A 15,152-nucleotide genomic window follows, 5' to 3' on the forward strand; every position below is an offset into this window, starting at 1 on the left:
CTGATCTTCGGTAACCTTACCATAACCTGAAAAAGGAACCAACACGATTCAATACTAAGTAAAAGTAAAACTCAACGGGCTGCAAATATTTAAAGACAATAGCAGGGAAGGAGGTGGAGTAGAGACCGCATCGTGAAATCCCCGATTTCATTGGGTCAAAAATAAGAAACTATACGAACTTGGTTGTACTGAGACTGTTATAAGCAGTATACTATAGAGCAAGAAACTTAAGTAAAGTATATGAAGATTAAGTATTCTCAGCACCATAAGAAATTCATTTTATTTCTACAAATACTTCCTCAAACATCAACAAGTTCACAAAAATACCCTCGACTCTTTTCAATTACTCTTAAATGCATTCGGTTTCACATCAAATTTTCTAAAGATTCAACCATTAACATTTTTTTTCTAAATGTAGCAGTTAAAATCAAAAGCTAAAACGCTATGGTATTTTCTTCTTGTAAATGCTTCGATGTTAACTGAAGGATAATCCTGCGAATAGTTTTAAGCATCAGAAATCCTATCTCCGACCACCTAATATATTTTTGACCAGAACTATACTCGGCAGCAGCAAATATTTCTCAAATCATTTTGAGCAATTCTGTTGTCTTGCTCATCCTTCACCAGATGAAAGTCCTATTCTACGCCGGTTACATAGATCCGACTATCAGGAAAACCCATCGAACCTAGAACACTGCATATAGCAAAGCTACTGCTTTCAAACACAAGCTTGTTCTATTGTTCAGAAAATGGATTCTAGGTAATTTTTTAACGCTAGCAGCCACTTCAACGCTGTCGTTTCGAATCTATACAACCACTATGAAGAATAGAGTTGGATCATGCAAGTCAGAAAAGTTCTATGCCATTCACTTAAGAGTGGTCAGGAACAAAACGAATTCCCTACCAAGTATCAAGAACATTCGTTTGATAGCAAGCTAAAGTAAGAAGGCGAACCATCCAATGAGTGTAAGTGACCCCCTCGTGTAAGTGACCCCCTCTTGATGAGGAAGACCTCCACGGCTATACGTAAAGTCTACAACTAAACCTCACTAAACTAAACTCAGCTATAACCGAGTAAGTGGTGTCTATGCAATAAAGAAGAAGAAGATATGAATAATTGCTTTCTTTCATTGCGAATAATAGTCTGGATTCATCAACCTAATAAATTCAGCTTTATTTCGAGCACTGAAGCAGAATGAAACCAGTGGAAAAGATAGGAAAGGAAATAATAAGTTTAAGATGATATGAAAAACTTAGCCGTTCATTGTCAGCGGTTGGAACTCTGAGCCCACTCCTCTACAGCCTATTCATAGTCCTTAGAAATGTTGCGAAGTTCAGTACTCTGCCCTATCTTTCCTGCCTGCAATAATACATATATGACTGAATCCAGTAATTTCATAGAATTTAAAGATAATTTTATTAATTTTTGAGAATACATGACTGCCACGCAAAGACAATTGATTTCACAAAATAAGCACTATAAGAAGAACACATTCAAAGATTAAGAATTATTCGAGAAACGAAGAATTAAACACCATTCAACTCGTTCAGCAAATCTAAGAGTATCTTTTGGTGCTCCATGGAATGCACGCCCAAACGCGGAATGTCCTCAGCACGTATATTCAGAAACTGCTCCAAGTCCATATTTTGCTCCTCGAAGCCGTCTATATACTGCTCGAGACCAACACTGCGCAGCAACGTCAAGACATTCATGGTGCGATCGAGCAGATTGCTATTGCTGACATTTTTCGATGTATTACTGGTGTTGTTATTATTATTGTAGTAATTACTTAGACTGTTGGTAAATGTGACATTGCTGCTGCTATTCGAACTAGCCGAGTTATTATCATTATTGCTACTGTTGTTGTTGTTGTTGGCATAACCTAGTATAAATGAACTATCCGGGCTCGTGTTGTCAATGCTGAAATCCGCATCCGAATTAGTGGTGGAGTTCAGCGTAAAGACGGGCGGTGAATCGCTAACGAAATGTTTGTGACAAGCGAATTTTTGGGCCATTTGTTGATGTTGTTGTTGCAGTTGCTGCTGCACCGCAAATGCTTGCTTTTGTTGTACGTTTTTCGATATCTTATGCGGCACTTTGAAATATTCCTCCTTCACAGCAGCCGTCATTGCGCGGGTCTTCTGCAGGCTCTCCATATTGGCGGCGACGCCAACAGCAACACCGCCGAGCAGCGTCTGCTCACAATCGTTGATGGGTGACAGTCCGGGTGATTGAAAGTTCTTCATTGTCGGCGTAAAGCAGCGCACATTTATGCGGTTAACAATTAGATTTTGCGCTTCCTGCAGCCGGCTGGGGTCAAAGACCATTGTAGGTGTGAGTTCGTACTTGAATTCCATCACCTGTGCCAGCGTAGGTGTTTTGCAGTTTTCCATTGTTGTTATTACGTATGATTACACAATTAATTTTTTAAATATAAATAGCTTCTTAATACTTTAATTTAATACATTTGGCAAGAAAATTTTGATACACACTATTATTAATAAAGCAAAGAGTGAAATGTGAGCCGTTAGGCTGGAATGTTTTGGCGCGCGCAGTTGGAGCCGTTAGACAACAGCGCGCTATGAAGTTATCTGTCAGTGCTTAACATAAATGACAGGACAGGGTTGATTTTTTTTGGCACTATAAACCAAAAAAAATGTTTTTTTTTTTTTAATATTTTAAAGTTTTAAATCGAAATAAATTAAAATTTATTTTTTAGTTGCAATATTTTTGAAAGGCAGCTCTAAACCTTTTGTATCTACTATATATCTTTCAGCAGATATTATAACGACCCAACCTTTACCGACTGGACGAGTTATTCCTCTCACGAACTCAGTCAAAAATCTCGACTCTGAACCTCTTATAGAGCTTTAAGCAGATATTTCAATGACCTAACCTTATATTTTTCCATTAAAGATCACTTGCTGCACCCCACAAGGTGGAATCCTATCCCTTTTTCTTTGGGTAATCTTGATCAACGAGTTATTACTTCTTCTCGACAGAGAGAATTTGAAGGTTGTCTGCTACACAGAATACATCGGTGTCTTCTGTTCAAGATTGAATCTTAGGCACCAACCATCGGCCATATAAAGGGAACTTTAGATCTCCGCCGACTGGGCGGAAGGTCACAGATTAACGTTTAGTCCGGAGAAAACAGGAAACTGTCTTTTGACAAGAAAAACGAAAACTTTGCAATTCAATCCCTTCCACTCTCGAGCTCGGACAAATATCTCGAAGTTATCCTTGATAAAAAAAACTAAGCTGGAGAGAACATATCGTTAGCAGGGCGCCTTTTCCCCACATGGCCTATTGGTTTAATATAAGTTGTGTGGGGGATGGCAATATCGAAAAAGTGCCTTATTAAACCACTGGAATCAGTGCAAAGAACCTGCTTGCTGTGAATTTCGGGCACAATGAAAACTGCTTCAGCAAAGGTGAAATCGATACCAAAAAGGTACTTGCATGAAAATCTGTTCTCTTTGACCACATATCTTCAGGAAATCTGGGCACGGACCATTGAACAGGAAACGGCACAATACCCAAGCAATTTGTTCAGATTATTCCACTATAGCTTACATTTTGACAAAGTACCCGGACATTATAATTAAAATGAAAAATATTTCATTAGTCATCAATATTTATTTTGTCGCGTTCTATACTTTTCATAAACACTTTTTGGGATCCGTGAATTGTTCTTCCACAATTACGGCCGTTTTCGACGGAAGTTCTCCCACAAATGCTTCAATATGGCCAAATAGAACTCCTTATTGACTGTATGTCTCTCTGAAACACATTCGTGATGCATCAAACCCCGATTATCGAAACATGTCTAAAGAGTCATGTCTAAAGAGATATGTTTACGGTAATAATGTTTCAAAAAATTCAGCTTTATTCAGACGGTCGAGCAAGAACGCATTTTATACCCAAAACATCCATCAAAACCATATGAAAGTACTCGCGAGAGATGTCCAGCTCTCTTGCCATCTCTCTAACACTTGCCGGACGATTTTCAAGCACAATATCCCTTTTTTAATATTTTCTTTGGTTGAAGAGATCGAAGGTCGGAATTTAATTAAATTACCGCGTTCTTTATTATCACAATGTTGAGCTATCATACAAACTGAACAATCAAAATCAGTTTCTGGATGGAAAGCTCTTCTTTGTGTAAATCATTAAAAACTTCGGTGAGGTTTACATTCTGGCTTGTTCCTCCACAAATTTTCAAACGACATTAACAGTAATTATGTAGTTTAACAATAATATATTTGACTTGTATTTTAAGAAACAAATTTGGATTCATAACGTAATTAGAGTTTACAGTTAAATACATACAGAAAGTGAAGAAATTAAATTTTATTACAGAACAGCCGATATATGTAAGACAAAGTACACGGTATTGGAGTCTTTTGTATTAATGAATACGATATTGCTTAAGTACGATATATATATATATATTTATATAGACTTAAAAGCTAAATTACATGAACAATATGAATTGCAGTTTCACTGTTTTATGTTATTAATAAACTATATTAGCTATTAATGTATTGATTTTGGAGCACATTAAAATTTTAACGAAAATATTTTGTAATGAAACTAAATACAACTAAAAAATATAACTAATCGTTTGTATATTTATGTATTCAAGCCGACGATAGTAAGGCACAGCTGGCTGCTTAAGAGAGCTTAAATGTCTGAAAGTATGTGAGTGATTTTCTAAATTAGCACGCTTTTGTCTCAAACATTTTTTAACCTTAGCACAACTCTTCGTAGCATACCTTCAGGCATGCCTTCGTTTCATACATATTTTAAAGTTAGCACAACTTTCCGTAGCATACCTTTAGGCACGCGTAGCATACCTTCAGGCGGCCAGCTGCTCAAATACAAATATTTTATGGTTTAAAGTAAATATTTATACATAGAATATATTTTAAAAATTAGTGTAATGTCTTACAACAATGACAACTATTATACAAGTATACATATACGTATTTATTATGCACTTACAAATTCGAAAATAATACTTTTTTTGCTACAGCAGCGTTACTTAACGCAAAAACTTGAAAAATGAAAATGAGCAGTATTAAATTTACAGACAAAACTTGCTTAAAATAAATTTACAATTAATGGGACTGTGTGATAAATGGTACAACATGCAAATAATTAATTTACGCGAATGTAACAGAGGTTTCTAGCGCGTTGGCGCAGTTTAGTGGCCTACTTGCAGGCGTTAAGCCACACAATTTGTTTTGAGTATAATTTCTACGATCTTTTTAATTAACTGCCAACGGTTTTTGTTGGATTCGTGTAGCTCTGCGTGTATGTATTTTCAAGTAAATGTGCGTCTTTAGATTTTAGGCTTAGGTTGGCATTCTCATTTGGATTTGCGTTATAGTGTAAGAATTCACATTATAGTGTATGAATATGTGTTTGTTTGTGTATAAGTGTATTTGTGTGTGTATGTGTAAGCGTTTATTTGTTGCTGCTCAGTTGTATATGCTTGCTTTTCTAATAATTCTGCAACTCCCAACACTTTTTCGCTTATCCCTCGACATTAGGACTCCTCATTGCCCATCCAACTATTCAATCATATTAAATAGTAGACAAGAGAATATCATGCCAAATATCTGTAAGACAAAATTTGTATAAATTTTTTGATATTTAGTTTTATTTACAAAATATTAACTAATACACAATTGCATACCATTAATATTGCTACCGCTATGGCAGTGCCGCCAATTAACGCCGCATGATCGCGTATGAAGTTTGTCGTCACATACAGACAGCCCTGACTGTAGAGATTCGTTATTGTGGGAAAGATGCTGCAGTCTTTGCGTTGTCCTCCGAACAATTCCTGACAACAAGACTCAGGTACTGGTCCGTAGCGATTCCAATCGTGCCAGGTGTCTACACCGCAGCACTGCAGACGCTCTTGCGTTTGATCCCACGCTAAAGTGACGTCACGACGGCTTCCGTAGAGTGCCATGGTGGCGCGCATTTCCTGTGTGGTACGAAATTTATTAATAAAAAATGTTCAAATTATTTTAATATGAAAAAATCTTAAGTTCTGTATTTTAGTGGCTTACCTGTCTCATCGTTTGCTGTACACGTTCCCTAAAGACATAGCCCAGTATTCCGCCGATTAACATCGTCACAAACACCAATGCCACAATTATAAAATACTGAAATGAAAAAATATTGTATTAAACAATTGTACAATATAAAAGAAATATTTTCAATTTCTAGTTTTTGTTTCAGCCCAAAAATGCGAACAAGTCTTAAACTGATTCTGAGTACTAGGACATACTTCAGAAAATAACTTATAATCATTTAAACCTGATGTATACCCAAGCAACTAAAATTTTATTAACCAGTGGTGTATCTTCCCATAGGGCCTTCATATATTGAGACGACATTATCTCTTTGCCGAAACCCTCTGATGTCATTAGTTGCATGGTATCTGTTTTATCACAAGATGCAGCGAAGTGAGCTCTTCTATGACTTTAAGTGAAAAAGTTGGGTGGAGACACATTCGATAGCTCAAGACCTAGCGAAAACTGCGTTGCCTTAGATGCCCACGCAACTGATCACAGTATACAGCCACCTAATGACATCTGACTTCCAGCTGCAGGATTTGCCGGCTAGGTGTCTGTATATAATGAGTTCCTTGACAGCTTTGGACAGTGTTAAATCCACGTGCCTACTTCACCGTAAGGTAGAGTCTAATGTGAAGCCAAAGAATTTGATTACTTTAAACACCTGCAACGGACGACGAAACTATCAAAAGTCCAAAAAAAAAGTTTTGGACGAGCTTAAAGCGAAGTTGTTAGGTATAGCAGGCAATGTAAAGATATCAACTGAACTTGTACATCATATCATTCATGAAATAAGTGCAAAGTGGGTGTTGCGCCAACTCACTTTTGACCAAAAACATTGATGAGTTGATGATTCGGAGCAGCAACAGACAGCTGGTAAAGTTATGGCGTCTGTATATTTGTACGTGCTGGAATAATTTTTATTGAATACCATGAAAAATCGCAAGTCAGTGAAAGCGATGGCACGAATCAATGAATTCAACTTTGAATTACTTCTGCATTCACAGTGTTCTCCAGACCTGACCCCCAGCGCCTAGTTACTGTTCTCGTATCTCAAAAAATGCTTTCTGAGACGAAATATTTGTCGAATGAAGAGATAATCTCCGAAACTGAGGCCTTTTTTGAAGCATAGATACAAATCTACTACAAAAATTATATAATGAAAAGTTGGAGGGTCACTATAGTCAGAGGGAAATATATTTTAATATGCGAAGCAATGGACTTTTCAATTGACCTGTTACATCTCATTAAGGATAATAATACACATTTAAGATCCACATTAATTAATATGAACTTGCACGTTATCGATACGACGAAAATCTGTGTTTTCTCTCCTCAACAGCTTCGATGAGTCCGAGCTCATGTTATTTAACTAGTCTTTGTACTCAATCGTAAAAATTCATACACATTTTATGCTGATAAATTAATATTAAACTCACCGTTAACAGCAGGCATTTGACCTCCTTACCAGCACCTACACAACCCAAAAACGAGAGCAAACAAATTGCCACCGACGTAACCAATAAGACATAAACAGCGCCCGAGAAGAGATTCGTGCCCAACAACTCATTCATAAAACTGCGATCCACGAGCGTCCATAGCGTAAGCGTAAAGACCGTTGCGCCGCCAATCTAAAACACCAAAGAGAGACAAAGAGAATTTAAAATTTAGCATGTAATAATGTCAAGAAAAAATGTGTAAAGTAATGCTCTAATCAAATATTTTATAAAAAGCGGCAAACAATTAGCTCTAATTAAGGTCACAGCACAAGCTGAAGCAAGGCTAAGTTGACGCTTAAGTGCAAGCAAAGATTTAACAAATCAATTAAATATGTTTATGTGCGTAATTAAACTTCGCTTATACTCACAAATATTATCAAATTCGAAATGAACAGGCTGTACTTGACGAACTGCCCGCAGCAGTCCATGCGCGAACTGAAACCCATGTCGTCGTCCTGCAAAAAAATATAAATAATGAGTTGATAAATAATTGCTGCTTAAATTTATAAAATGAGTGGTAATTCTTTATTTAAAAATTAATCAATGAACAGTTGACGCGGCGCGTAACTAATCGTGCGTGTTAAAAAGCCAATGTCAAACACATTATACTGATTTGTGCGAGGCAAGAGCTTTAAGCACACTACAGCGGCGTTGTAAAATTTACAGTCTAGCAATTGATCACTAAGCATTTAACATTGTTGTTGTAATTTAATTTAATTTTTGATTTTTTTACCCTGTAGATGACATATTAAGTTCACGCCGAAGTTTGTAATATACAGAAAGTCCAGCCGGAGACCCTATAAAACATATCTATGGCGAGCTGAGTCATTTTAAATGATCTGAAATTTTGCACACGTCCTTTTCTTTCCAAGAAGCTACTCATTTGGAACCACTGATATCAGACCACTATAGCATATAGCTGTCATACAAACTGGTCGGTAAAAATCAAGCTTTTTTATTGAAAACTTTTTAATTTGACCAGATAATGCTTATTGTTGCTTATTATGTAAAGCAGTGCTATAATCTCTTAATACATAGTTCATATCGGAGCTCTATAGCATATAGCTGCCATACAAGCTGTGCGGTCAAAATCAAACACTTGTATGAAAGCTTTTATTATTGTCAAAATATCTTTATATATCGAAATTTGGTACAGATTATAGCTTACGGCAGCGCTATAACTTCCCAATATAATTTTCAGATCGAACCACTATAGCTTTTCAAACTGAACGATTAAAAAAAGCTCCAGTATGAAAAGCTTTTACATTTCACAGGATATCCTCATGGAATTTGGCATTGATTATTATCTAAAGCAGCTCTACAATCTCTTAATAGTTATATTGTTCCGATCCTACAAACTGAACAATCAAAATCAAGCTCTTGTACATAAAACTTGTTTAATTATGAAGGGTATAATAGCCACGGTGCAACCGAAACAAATTTTTTATGGATTTTTTGTACTTTTGAACTGTCATTTCGGTCACGCTGAATTTGTCAAAAGTGATTACAAATTAAATTAATTGCATTCGCTACGGGCACTCAGACTTCGAAGAGTTAAAAATAAAAAAGTGAATAAATTACTTATTTTATTGTACTTAATAGTCCGCAAGCATTTTATATACAAATTAGCAATATCCGTCAATACTGGGAATTACGAGTAAGTACACTTGATTCAGTGCACCGATATCGAATACAATCGCACTCATTTTATAAACGGATTTCGGAAATCGTCAGCGATTGCAAGTACTAAAGCCAGCCATGCTTTGAGCGACAGCCGATGTCCAATCGCGTTTCCGGACCTAAACTCGTGCTTACATACTCCCACATATACACACATATACAGAGTATTTTGTGTAGCACTTGTTATAAATTCAATTTCCATAGCTGGGTAATACCCATAGCAATGATACCCACTCCGCAAGCAGCGCGATAGTGAGTTCAATGGCTGCGCAGACGCCACAGAACATGTTAATCAGGCGGTTGCCATGTGGTCGCGTACAGTCAAGAATCCCATATGAGTCACTACAGCATGATTGATATGCGTAGTAAAGAGTTCGCAAACTGATAATCTGAACATGAAGTGCTTGGTGCCTTATTTGGTTTAAAACTGTGAATAGGCTCAAAATTATTTTTAGAAAAATATAGGTATTTATTAAGATAGGTCTGTATGTATTTTTGTTTTCTATATATTATATATACCAAACACGTAAGTTAAGTTAGTTTCTAAGGCTGATTCACTATAGAAGCATCACACTGATAACAAAGTGCTTCATAATTTTAGCAAAACTCTTTAAAAGAGTTTATATACATATACAAAAGACCTTGAATTCATCTCAAAACCATTAAAGCGATGGATTTTGATTCCAGCTAGTTCATTTGGAGTGCTGAAGGTCTGACTGCAAAAATAATTCAGCTTAACACTCAACTGTTCTATGAAATTAATGTACATCTCGATTTTCCAACAACTTTTACGGTTGGCATTCGATAATTTTAGACTAATCGGTTGGGTGCTAGTCGATTACTGTTCCAACTGAATCCTTACAATTACACAAGAAAGAGGCACTTTGCTGCGGGTAAAAAGCTCACTATAGCAAATTATACAGAGCAAAACGAACCGGCGATGAGATCGCGCAAGTTCTGACAACTGACTAGTGCTCCCCGAGCTCATAGGAAAGCCAATCCTCGAACGGCAGGAGTACAACGGAATTCCCTCGGAGTCACAGTTCGATGATACTGTTGCGAAATCGCGCTTTCAACCCTGTTCTCAACGATTTCTCGAATCACCAAAAGCATATAATGTCAGCAGTATGATTGTGCCCTGTCAATCTTGACCCAGCGATTCTGAATTCACTAAAAGCTTATAAAGTCAGCATTACGAAATTTCACTGTCATGCCTATCCCCAGTGATTCTTAGAATCCAGGAGAATGTACAAGGTTAGCATTACTAAAATCCATTCAGGGAGCAGCAAAAGACGAAATCCGACAAGAGAAAAATAATTATATTCCAACTCTCTCTCTTCACTTTCATCCCTGTCCCCATCAATCCTTGAAATCAACAAGACTCTACTAGAATCCTTTCAGGGAGGCCCAAAAGACTTACCTCATGAAGAAGAAAATTTGTTTATTTGAACTATATAGTCGGAGCTGTGGCATGTCGAATGTATTTGGAAATATTTAGTTGACATAACCATCATTTTCCGTCCGTATTAGTGAAGTTCTGAATATTTTGAAGTTCTAAATAATATGTAAAAGAATTTCAACAGTATAATTTGCATAAAAGTATTAGTCATTTCGAAATCCTCTCTAATAAAGTAATGTTTAGACTTCATATTTTCCTAATTAAGTAATCAGAATAGTTAATTTTGACAATCCACCTCTGAAGCTTGTCTAGAACAAAAATAGTAATAGATATATTAATGCAGAAGACATTTGTGGAAGGTTATGAAAAAGGCTTATATAATGAAAAAGTGATCGGGCTTTTAGTTTCGCCAATTTTGAGCACAATAGATTCCGTACCAGTAAATGTAGGGTTAAAAAAAATTATACTATCTCTTCCTGGCATTTGAAGAGAGAACGGTAGGTGCTTGTTATCTATCTAGTAAAAAAGAAATAAGCTACACCGCTGATTACCGAATTCGAAACCAAATTTGAGTACTTTGTTCTACGAAATTCGAGTACTCATTTTCAAACCACAACCAAATGTTTTATGACTCAAACAAAAAACAGATTCTAAGTTTTCCAGCATGACTCACTGACTGTTTACAGAAAAATTAACGGTTATTAACACTAAAAAACTTTTTGTGACAACACTTATGTATGACAAGAAAATATTTATATAATTCTCAAACTCAAATATTTGTTGTTCTAAATTAACGTTATCTGGCACATAAAATAAGAAAAATTTTATGTCAAGCAATGTCAGATCGCTGCTTCTGCTGCTTCTTTCCAAATATCAAAACATGGTTTGTTGACCACAACATTTTTTAGTGAAATAAAACAAAACTGCGCCACAGGCCAATGATTCATTCATGAAATACATATATAATATGCCATATAGAGGCACATACATATGTATGAATATATTAGGTATTAGCGAAGGCACATATATACTACTCTGAAGCGCTTAATTGCCTGTAATTTGGATATGAGTTATTTGTCGAAAAAGCGCCACCAGCCAAAAAGCGTAAAGAACTATAACAACAATAACAACGACCAAAAGTAAACAATAACAAAAACCAAACAAAAACAATATCACATGAAATAATAACAAAGAATTCAAGCTAAAAAGAAGACGCATCAAATCTTGAGTTTTAGAAAGGTTGAAAAATGGTTGTACCAAAATACAGCATGTGTGATTGTTCGCATATAACTTCTACGTAAATATGTAGAATATATGTATAATGGTTAAAAACAAAACTGTTGGTTTAGAAACTTTAACGAAAAGTAATGTGATAATTGGTGGCTGGAATATTTTTTACCACCTTTAGGTTATGGCAACGACAATTATGCTAATTCTCAGCTGAATGTACAGTTTTGTGGAGTTTAGTAGCAGACTCAGATTTTTTTAATGTGATATGTGAAAGTTTAGCATAGCCAGATATCAAATCACTGTGGAAAAAATCTGCCATACAAACTAAGCGATGTTATTTTATGGAAAATTTTTGTATTGAATAACTTCACGAAATACGGTATGGATTATTGTTCACAACAACAGTATAATCTCCAAAGAAAATATTTCGGTGCAACTTGTTTTTAACTAATTTTTGGTATAACCCAGCAAAGATATAATTCTAAGAAGTATGCCATATTAACAATATGATCAAAAGACTGTTAGAAATCGCAAATACTGGTATAGTATACTAGAGATAAAATAGTAAATATTATACCACTTAAGTAATGGGAACAACAAATTGGTATAAATAGATAAAAATCACGCTTACTGATATAATAAAATATTAACCAGTCATAGAAGAGAAAGAATTATACCATATTAACGCTATGGACAAGAAAAGGTATAAATAACATAGACTATAAAGTCGAGATAGAATCATAATAATAATAAGCTTTATAACACTTTAATGCTATAAACCATAAAATAGTATAAATACCATAGACTAGTATAATCAATTCGAGAGAGAATAGAAAAATATTTATACCGCTTTAATAAAGTGAATAATAAAATGGTATAAATCAGATAGACTCATATATGTTAACAGTCTAATGAGAAGTGTCCTATTAACCACAAAATGTCATAAACCACATGAACTGATAAATAGAGATAACATAGCAAGCGTTATACCATTTTAATAAAGTTACCACATACTCTATGCTATTGTATACAATTAGGTAACCTTTCAGCTGTAAGTGCCGCTGGTATATTTTTTTGCAAGAAAGTGACGAAACGAAGATCGCTGATATACATACATACCGTCACCTAAACTACAAAATAACGTAACATCACTTTTCATTAGTTTACAGGGGAAGGAAAAACGAAAGAATAAGAACCACTCGTATTCAAACAAAATTTAAGTTTTCTTTATAAAATGGTTATACATTTGTCATATCTGACAGCGCAAGCTGAACATTTTACACTACATATATATAGTGGATCGTACGCAATAAGCAATTCAATATCGATTTTTTTGATTTTTTTTTTTTTTTGTTTTATTTTATTTTTTTTTTTTTTTTTTTTTTTTTTTTTTTTTTTTTTTTTTTTTTTTTTTTTTTGCATTTCAGGCGACGATATGTAAAAAGACAGCCACATAACCTCACATGATTCATGTGTTGCCTCAGAACTGCCCTTTACCCCTTATTTCAGCAAGATATTAGATTAGTGGAAGAGTCAACAATACTTGTATGCTCATTATTTGCGCACTACTGTGTGCAAGCACAAACAGTCACTGTCTATTGGCAATAACCTACAATTTGCGACAATTGTGTGGTTAGTTAGTTAGAATTATTTAGTATAATTACGTTGCGAATACTTTGAGGTATATTTAGCGTTTTAAAAATTAACTAAAATAAACATAAAAGTATGTATAAGTGTACATATGCATAGTTAAGTGACTACTAGTCAAGCGCATTTTAGCACCTGTTATGCTCATTATAGTAGGTATGTGTAGATATACATATGCATGTGCTTAATTCACAACACTGAAATTGCAAGCAAAATATTGTAAATAGAAAAATATATTGTAAATAAAAAACTGGATAGAAAAAATAACCGCAAAAAATCCTCCGTCAACTCTCCAACATTTTTTAGCAAACGAATGAGCATTATTGTTGGTTGGCAGTGTTGAAAACACACACAAAAATATTAAGTACACAAGGCGACTGGCAAAGTCTGACGCATTTCTCAGTTAGAGAATTACTATTAAATAAAAAACATTCAAATCGCTGGGAATCGTGCTAAATCAAGACAAGCTGTCTCTTTTTTGATGTACTGCGCTTCATTTACTTTTTATATTCGTGCCAACAAATCTTCCATGAATGCCGACCAATTTACTAACAAAATAAATTGCCGCCAAGTCAAGTAGTTTGGCTGAGTAATTGTGTGGGCTTTAGATTTTATTTAATTACTTTTGACTTTAATGCGGTTATAAATAAAATTTATTACCAGAAAGTAAGCCAAACAAATTTTATTTGGAGCAAAACTTTTAACTGGTGCATAATTAACGATATTAAAGCTAAGAAAAAAGACAAAAAGAAAATATTTAATACAAATAAAAATAAAAAAATAAATAAAAACCGATTAAAAATTAAAAAAAAAATTAAAAAAATTAATCATTACTTTTTTAATATTATTTTTTTTTATCTTCTTCTATTTATTTTATTTTAATAATCTATGTTCTTCCATTATTGAAACTTTTTCTTATTTTTTTATTTTACCAAAATTATCTTTTTCATTTTTATTGCTTTTCTTTCAGTTCTAATGGCTTTTAAACTGAGCTTTCAACATATTTGCATATTGTTTCTGTTCAAGAGATCGTCACTTAATCAATAAATCACTTTCTTGCAACTCAATATCAATTCTTGACAGTGGAAGTCTGTATTTTAATAAATTTTAGTTACCAGGTGCCCGCAGTCTCGTAATCTGTGATGTTAGAAAGGGAAAAAATCTAATTGGTAGAAAGTATAAAAAAGCTAAAAATACGCATAACTTTGATTTTGCCACGGGGTTTTTAACAGATTGGTGGAAATTATGGAGTTTTATTTATATCACGGTTTAATTAAAACCCGTGGAATTCTTAAAAAGGTTTAACAAATTTGAAGCTGAAGGCTGTTTAAACAAATAAAAAGTAATAATTTCTTTAAGGCAATTATATTTCATTAACCATTTGAACCAAAAAGTAATAATTTCCTAAAAGTAATTGTTTTGAACGGTGCTTCAAAACTACTTTTATTACTTTATTTAAAGATGGATTTATATGAAATTTTACGGAAGAAAATTATAATTAAAGCCAAAGAACGATTTTTTTTTGATTTTTTTCTATCCTCCAAAGCATAGTTTTATAAAATCAGAAAAATTAGAAAGCCATATTTATTTATATTTAAAAT

The 15,152-nt window shown here is 34.4% G+C and overlaps 2 protein-coding genes across 5 annotated transcripts in view; both read right to left on the reverse strand.

Annotated features, from left to right (window-relative positions):
• Window positions 1–1,393: 1,393 nt before the first annotated feature.
• LOC108977744 (protein matrimony) lies at window positions 1,394–2,566 on the reverse strand. The gene has a single exon (XM_018947604.1). The coding sequence runs from the start codon at window positions 2,392–2,394 to the stop codon at window positions 1,528–1,530; it is 867 nt and encodes a 288-aa protein (XP_018803149.1). The 5' UTR covers window positions 2,395–2,566; the 3' UTR covers window positions 1,394–1,527.
• A 1,768-nt stretch (window positions 2,567–4,334) lies between these two features.
• LOC108977776 (CD151 antigen) overlaps window positions 4,335–15,152 on the reverse strand; it is a 43,446-nt gene continuing 32,628 nt past the window's right edge. For 3 of the 4 annotated variants that reach the window (XM_018947670.1, XM_018947669.1, XM_018947668.1), the window contains 5 exons: window positions 7,964–8,050; window positions 7,536–7,727; window positions 6,088–6,183; window positions 5,706–6,002; window positions 4,335–5,628 (listed from right to left, as the gene is read on the reverse strand). In XM_018947670.1, coding sequence (XP_018803215.1) covers window positions 5,581–5,628; window positions 5,706–6,002; window positions 6,088–6,183; window positions 7,536–7,727; window positions 7,964–8,041 — 711 coding nt within the window. In that variant the 5' untranslated portion in view covers window positions 8,042–8,050 and the 3' untranslated portion in view covers window positions 4,335–5,580. The remainder of the gene's footprint in view (window positions 5,629–5,705; window positions 6,003–6,087; window positions 6,184–7,535; window positions 7,728–7,963; window positions 8,051–15,152) is intronic. The other variant, XR_001994066.1, reaches the window with a different exon arrangement.

The sequence above is a fragment of the Bactrocera latifrons genome, unplaced genomic scaffold (assembly GCF_001853355.1).
Source record: "Bactrocera latifrons isolate USDA-ARS-PBARC rearing strain unplaced genomic scaffold, ASM185335v1 scaffold_95, whole genome shotgun sequence".
Taxonomy (NCBI): domain Eukaryota; kingdom Metazoa; phylum Arthropoda; class Insecta; order Diptera; family Tephritidae; genus Bactrocera; species Bactrocera latifrons.